Here is an 8,146-nt window from a genome sequence, read left to right as displayed (position 1 = left end):
CCCAGCTACCTCAATAGGCTACACATATCAAGCTCTGGGTAAACCCTGTGTGTGGCGATGGCCAGGATATATAGTGAGGTTTTTTTGCTCAATTCAGTGTGATTGAGACTGCCGTATGTGATTGTTTGCACATGGGCCACATGCATGTGTGTCAACTGTCACTCTAGATAGGAGACTGACTTGATGAAAAAGATGAATGAATCCCCCAGCATAGTGGGAAGTACCAGAGCGTCTGTACCTGCTCTCTCTTACTCAGTCTATCACTCTCAAATTTACTACCACTCACACACAGACAGCTGCATGCACCCCCAACAAGCAGACACAGAGGTACAAGCATTCAGACACGCACAGACGCTATCCCTAGCAATTTGCCTCTTCTCAGTTTTTTTAGTCCCAGTAGATTACAGATGGCTCATTCTCATTAATTGGCCAATCAGCTAATAAAGCTAAATGCTCCCAATAAACACTGATTTGTATTTTTTACCGAGATGGAACAGTCCACCCGCTCCAGCCCTCCCCCTACAACCACCCCCTGTGGTCTGCTCTGCATGTTACCATGCCAACAGGGACCTGAGCACCTCTGCTCATCTCTGCTCTGGATGCTCTTTTCTCAGATTTCACACATGCACAACATTAGAGTAGGAGTGTCTGTTATGAGTGTGTATTGTTTGTTTGTAACTTTATCAAAGGGCCTTGTTACTTGTGTGTGTGTGTGTGTGTGTGTGTGTGTGTGTGTGTGTGTGTTCAAACAATGTCCTTAATGCTTTCTGTCTCCCTTTCCAGACTGTGGCACTTAGCTCAATGCCCAGTGGAACATTAAAAGAAACCCAAGTATTAGATTTAAAGCGCTAAGCCAATTCATAAAACAGCAACAACTAATCAGTCAGCAGTAAATAATGCGTTTGTTGGAGACCATTTTCAACACATTTGCTTTATTGCAACAGGACAGTTGTTGTGGGATGGATTCAATATAGCCTAGCCTACTCTGCAATGTCCACGTTCATGCCAATGAAAGAGCATGTCAGTGCATTACTGTGGCTCATTGGTGTGTTTTAATAGGCTGTGGCTTCACATGCAGGATCGATTAATTGTTGGTTTTGGTCTTTTCATGGGTAACCAGATGTGTGCGTGCATAGTTTTCATTACCAGTCTTGCCTCACACCTTCTCCTTGCCCCTTTAAAAAACACTGTTACCTACAATCCATCCTTTCTTTATCTCTCATTCCCTGTTACCGACCTCCTGTCACCCTTTTTCATTACCCTCCCCTCTCCTCCACCAGTCTGCCGTGCTCACCCTCATTTTCATGTAAATGAGAATCGATCCTTCTCTCAGCACCCCTCTGTCCACACCTTGTTATAGGCCAATCTGCAGTAGCCCACGTTTGTGAGCGAGCTAAAATAGGCTAAATGTTTATATTCTCCTTATAATTGATGGGTAGGCTACACGAACAACACACACACACACACCAAACCCCCGGAATATCAAATATAACCGTTTGTGTACACATTTAACAATAAAAAAAGCATTTTAACGCATGGTGTTAAATTCGACAACAGACCGTTTGTCTGGCTGTTGCAATGCCGCCATCTTGCGTTCAGACTTCAGTCGACATGTAATGCTGACGTTTTGCCCCGTGGTTTGATGGGAGTCGGAGTCAGAAAGGATTCAGTAGCATACTTCCTGCTTTAACGAGGAACACCGAGATATTGCAACTGCTGACTGAAAAGTTGTTCGTCTGCCAACAGTCTCACCTCGAAGAGGCAGAAGTGAATAAGACAGAGTAAGTATATATTGTTTTATTATTGTATTAGTCGACTCAGGAAACAAAGGCAGTTAAGCTCATTTAGTCAAGTTTTGTCAATGGAACTGTCGTTACTATTGAGGTAGGCTAAGCTCGGAGTGTCATGTAACGCAAAGTAGCTACTTGGAAAATTACTCAAAACCAGTCTTTATTAATAATTGACTCGGGTTATCTTATAAATTACTCACTAACAATACAATTCAATTTGTTAGCTAAGATAGAAGTTTGATAACGCGAATATGTCAAAGTTGCTGGTAAAGCAATTCAACTGTCAAAGCTCATCTGCCGATAGCCTACCTCATCTACTGATTTCCCACCCAGATACCAAAATAGAGTTCAAACAATAACCCAATAACCATAAGTCCTAGGTACGTAATTAGGCTATGTATGAAACTAAATCGATAAGCTTCCAAACATCTGTCATCCCTTTACATGTCACACATAACAAAATCTTTTTTAAATTCTGTAGTTTCTGGCGTTTGAACATCGTGACCATAGATAATAACCGCTCATAATTTGTGGTTTTAGCTTCATCCTGGAGGCTTTTCTGCGTAAACAGATACTGTGCATTTGATAATGACGCCAAATTAGAGCATAAAGGGTCAACACAAGAGTAAATATCTCTTATTTTTTTACAGGAGTCGCAAAGAAAATCCACCACTTTTACTAGGGGTGATGATGATATACCAAGAGATAACATTCATTTGTGTATTTGCGGTATGAATTCTGTGGTTTCCATCCCTATATATATTAGTCCATTGCGGGCAGTTATACAACTCAATATGAAGAAATGCTTTAGATTTTCGTGTGATTTCTACATAAATGCAATATAGTACTTTAATTCTCTGGTAATTTTCTGAATTTGCTAAAAGCAGACACTCTACCGTGTTTTATTTTACAGAATGTCAGCAACAGTTTTTTATTATATGATTTTTTTATGTGTAATTAAATATACATTGATAGAGGATTTTTATCCATATTAACCGTCCCTATTTGTACCAGAATGGGGGTGCTTAGTAAAAGAACATCTAAATCTAAAAGCTTCCCGTAAAAAAGGAAATGCAAAACTTCTCGGGATGAACTGCCACTTCACTGCTGTAGTTGGGGATGAACTCTTGAATGGTTTCTTTCTATCCTTGGATATAGAGATAACATGACTGTTTAGACTAGTTGGGATCTTTCTGTCCTAGACAATGTAGCAAAGGGATAGCATGAATTCTTAGACTTGGTCACATGGACACAGAAAATTGGTTCACAATACCAATCTTTCACAGACAACATTTTTACACACACAAAGATGATTCTCTCTGCTACCACAATAGTGTACTTTTTTTTAAAAACCTTTGTTAAATGACTGACAAATTGTAACATATGTTTGCTTTCACCCTTAAAACACAAAGTAGACTTGTGCCTTCCTTGTTTACTGTACTTTTTTCTCTTTCTCTTCCTCAGATGTCTTTGATGGAGCATGGGGTAGTCCGGCCAGTTACATCAGTGGCGTGGACCTCCAACTCCAGCACCTGCCCCAAAGATTTCACGCTGGTATGTATCTTTTTTATACTAGATATATATTTTATATATATCTATATATATAATATATATTTTTTTGTATTTATAGGAATAAGGTAGATCAATGCCAATATGTCAACCGGATCAAATACTTAGAAAATGGCACAACCTTCAGCATGAGAGTTGGGTGTCTTGGACACTATAATGAATAGCATTCTGACCAATTACTTCTTTATATTTGTATCCCTTTGGCTTAGGTGGTAATCGGTAATACCGCATACCGCCATAGACAGTTAAAGAAGTGGACCAACAGATCCCGTTGTTCTGAACGGAGACCTGTGAAGGAAAATAGAAGCACTTTTCCGCTGATGGCTAGGAGTTAAAGCCTCCAACTAAGCTTGACTCTGTAGTTGTGACATGGGCAACGTTTCTGTAAGTTTTAAGTCTTCTGGTAGCTGTGCCAAGAGAAATCTGAATCATTTCCAATCAGCAGAGACGGAGAGCACAGCTATATGTCAGGAGATAACATAGACTCAGGCTAATTACTGCTAACTAACATGCTAGTTAACGTTAGTAATTAAACTTTAACAGCTAATGGAAGTCCAAACTGTCTGCAAGGTTCTCCTGACAATACAGTGATTTGTTGACTTTGGTAAGTTGCGTGGTTATGAAGCAATCGTTAGCCTATTATAACAAAACGTCTGCTACATAACGTGAGCTACAAGGTAATGGAGCCTTTTATACATTGTTGTGTTTCTTTAGAAATAAACAACGGACAAATGGAGTCTTGAAACTCTATAGAGAGTTATTCACTGTCAAAATGGCTGGGGGGCATCCCCTATGGGGGGGATGGCAAGTTGCGCACCAAGTGACCTGGTCTCAAAGAAGAAGAACGCGACTTCTGCAGTTTGGCAGCATTTCGGGTTCTGACCTAATGATAAGGGAGAGGTGTTTTAGTATTAGTGTTTGGTATTCAGTTTCTGAAAGGTGTAGGCACAAGCCAACAGTTTGGTGACCCCGTCTGAGCCTTACGTCATCATTTTTAATTAATCACGGTAATACCATATACCGCAGTAAAATAGGGAGGAGGTTTGACGGTATCACAATTTGGATACCGCCCAACCCTAGTACCCATTGGTTCTGAATTTAAACTCAGTGTTTGAACCAGCTAACACTGAAATATGTAATCTTGTCCTCAAGTGGACCAAACACATTTCTTTTTATTAAGCAAAAAAAAAGGACCTACATACTCAGGAACTGTACAACCAATTGTCAAATATCTCTGTCCCTATGCAGATCAGCCTCACAGAAGATGGAGCGGCAGCAAACTTTACACGCAGCTTTGCGATCAAGTCTGGATATTACCTCTGTTACAGCAAGGTAACAGACAGAGATGAGATCAGAGATACTATTCCATACTTTTAATAATGACATAATAACCACATTACATGGATATTCACATTGCCACTATACATCCTGCACCAGCCCTTTGTTCTCTGCACCTATTCCTCCTGTCTTCCATAAATAGTCACTCTCTCTTTCTCTTTTTCTCTCTCTCTCTTTGTCTGTCTCTGTAGGACTTGACGGGGGGTATGGTAGTGTCAGACATTCAGCTTATTTCAGACAAGAACTCTATTCCTCATGGTTATTGCTATATAGCAGAGCACCTCGAAGCAAGTGAGTACAAACACACTTACATTATTGTCTTTCATTAACAAAATGCATTCCCTAGCACCTAATCTTAACCTTAAAAGCAAGTCTTAACCTTCAAACATCCTTAGAAGTAGAGTGGGATGGCCAAAATGTCCTTGCAATGCACAAATGTCCCCACTACAATGGTTATTCACTGCTGATTTACTGTGTGTGTGTGTGTGTGTGTGTGTGTGTGTGTGTGTGTGTGTGTGTGTGTGTGTCTCCAGAGGCCTCTGTGTGGAAGAAGAAACGGGTGTGTGTAAGCATTGTCCCGGTGGGCAGTGTGGACACAGCTGTGTTGGATATCAAAGTGACAGCCAAAAGCAAAATGATGTTGCAGCACTACACATATGTGGGGTTGGTAGCATTCAAATATACAAACATTTGACTTGCACGTGTTTTAGCTAGGCAGACAGGGTCTGTATCCAGAAATCAGGGGTTTTAAAGGGGCTGTGCTCGATATTCAGAACCTCAAAGAGCAGCAAATGAAAGATATAGTGGAGTAATGACGTCCTGAGCAGAGAATTATGTCACACTCCGTCCGTGTGTATTGTAATCCGAGTTTCTCTGTTCTTTGTTTTAATAGCCGGTCCTACGTATTTCACAATGGCAACGGTCTGTGAGAGCCGTGTGGAGACAATGCATCCACATCGCTCTTTTTTTTATATATATTTTGATTACAGCCCCTTAAAGACCAAGTGCTTGCAACTGTGTATTTAGAACTTATTTGGTAAGTACACTTTTAAGGTGTGATTTAAATGGGCCTTTCCCCAGAGATATCCATGGCTACGTGTTGTGGTGCAGAAAGGGAAATTTTTCCAATCCGACGCCCCAAGCCAAGCCCCGCAGTGTCAGCCTGGACCTCCACAAACTTTCGTTTGAGCAGCCATCTGCTCCGCTGCCACTAAGACCCAGGTCAGGTACTTTTTTAAGGTCAATTAAAGGGAATAATTAGTACTTGTCTTTGTTTATTGATGTGAATGTTGTGGCTCTTCCGCTACACATTTTAAATTGTATTATTGTATTACAATTTGTATTAAAACAGCGAATGTGGTTTTGTAACTCCACAGTAAAGGAACAGTTTTATTGTGGAGATGTTTTACTCTTGACATAAATATCTATCTATTTGTCTCCGCAGCAACCCCATTCCTCCACTGCCAAATAATAAACTGAGTCAGAGACGCCACACCCTTCAAACCCAGGTCAACTTGGACAAAACGGCTGACTGCAGCATCCAGGGAATCACAGGTACTCCAAGTCTCTTCTCGTACACAGGAACTGTGTTCGCATTTCTCACTGATGTATTCATATTACTCACTCATTTCTCAACTTACTTACCCACCTTCCCTCTCTGCAGCTCTGGATGGAGTTCCCTTTAGCCTTCACCCAAAGTTTGATATCCAGGCAAACGGCACAGTATGTTTGACATTTTCAACAATATTAAAGTGATTTGTGCCTCATTTTATCTTTTGTTTTGTCCTTTTCACCCCAAGCCTATAATATAAATGTGTTCACATGTGTTTCTTTACCATATCTCTCTCTTAGGCACTTCAACTTGGCTCTCAATTAAACAACATCCGTATAAAGTCTATTCAAGACATTGAAAATGAGGTAGGATCACATCTGACTCAATTTTTACCCTGGGATTCTTAAATTAGGAACATAAAAGAACAAAGAATATATTTTTCAGTATAACTACACTTTTGCTGTGGAGGAAACTGCTGCCAAGAGGACCAGACCATCAGTGCCAACAGGAAGTGCCCCATCAGCTCAGTGATCCTTAAACTTTGACAAAGCAACAATAATAGACCTGTGTGTTTTGCTCTGTCAAAAGGTGTTCAGCATCTCGCATCATGGTACAGGTGAAGGATGATAACGCCTACATGTACACTGTAGGATTATAATATGAGGCTTTAAGTGGAAATGATTTACGGTTAGTTAAAAGGTCATTAATGGGCACTACCCTTCTACGTAGGACTGATAATCATACTTCAAAGAGTTTGGCGGTTTGGTTGTAACGCCCCACTTTTCCCTCACATTCCTTTTTATTTGTCGATAATGTCAGGTCTATACCCCATTACCCTCTTCAACGATTCAAGTTTCTATTTGTCAAAGAAAAGGCCTGTTGGAATGGAATCATTCTTTTAGGCATTAGAGGGATAAAGATGTAATGCATTTACAAAACGGTAGAATATCTTCTGTTAGGGACTACTCATCTTCAGCATTAATGGAGCAGTGTGTAGGATTTAGGATTTAGGATCCATTGGATGAAATTGAAAAAACAACATTTGTAATTATGTTTTCATAAGTCCAAGAATCGTTGTGTTTCTGTTAGCTTAGAGTGAGCCCTTCATATCTATATAGGGAGCAGGTCTTCTTCCGCGGAGCCAGCCATGTTTCCATGCTATGTTCCTACAGTAACCCAGAACAGACAAACCAAATGCTGGCTCTGGTGAGGGCCTTTCATATTTTTACATTACCTGAAGGCCAACGTAAGCTCTACTACAAGCTTGGAAAGGTAGGGGAGAGGGGATGGATATGCTTGTGGTTACTAGGTAAGACACTGAATCCTACACACTGGTCAAACGTTAGACTAATTGCATGCTAAACTGCTTTATTATATCACAAAGACGCACTAGCCATTGAAGCTGTATACTACTTGCTCTGTTGTATGTTACCTGATACCCTTGATTGCTACACATCTTTTAGTCATTTTAATCATTAAGAATTTCTTGAGCAGAGCTGTAATGAGCATTGGTAGATTAACTTCAAAGTGTAGGTGACCTCACTAAAAACACTTATATATCTAAAAGTAACATATATTGCATTTCTTGTATGAAGAGTAGCCTACACACACAGGTTTGTATTATTCCAAAAGTAATATATCCTAATTTTAAGATTAATGGAACAAGGTTGTATCTTTAGCTATGTTAGTCTTACTTATGCAAAATGTGGGGACAAAGGGGATAGAACATGTTTGTTTTTAACTTTCAGGTAGAAGAAAGGACCAAATATTTATCTTGTCACTGTACAAAATATAGTTATATTCTGTTGTTTTCATGATCTGTATTTACAGTGGGTACGGAAAGTATTCAGACCCCTTTAAATTTTTCACTCTTTGTTTCATTGCAGCCATTTTCCAA

General features: G+C 40.0%; 1 protein-coding gene across 1 annotated transcript; it reads left to right on the top strand.

Moving 5' to 3' along the window:
- The first annotated feature begins 1,628 nt into the window (after positions 1-1,628).
- On the top strand, positions 1,629-8,073 carry mvb12a (multivesicular body subunit 12A). The gene is made up of 10 exons (XM_034894628.1): positions 1,629-1,781; positions 3,255-3,344; positions 4,608-4,691; positions 4,889-4,988; positions 5,231-5,360; positions 5,778-5,918; positions 6,142-6,251; positions 6,361-6,419; positions 6,549-6,614; positions 6,694-8,073. The coding sequence occupies exons 2-10, from the start codon at positions 3,255-3,257 to the stop codon at positions 6,778-6,780; spliced, it is 867 nt and encodes a 288-aa protein (XP_034750519.1). The 5' UTR covers positions 1,629-1,781; the 3' UTR covers positions 6,781-8,073.
- The last annotated feature ends 73 nt before the right edge of the window (positions 8,074-8,146 follow it).

Source organism: Etheostoma cragini, chromosome 2 (genome assembly GCF_013103735.1).
Source record: "Etheostoma cragini isolate CJK2018 chromosome 2, CSU_Ecrag_1.0, whole genome shotgun sequence".
NCBI lineage: Eukaryota > Metazoa > Chordata > Actinopteri > Perciformes > Percidae > Etheostoma > Etheostoma cragini.
The sequence above is the reverse complement of the archived record's forward strand: the minus strand, read 5'-3'. Positions and strand labels throughout refer to the sequence as shown.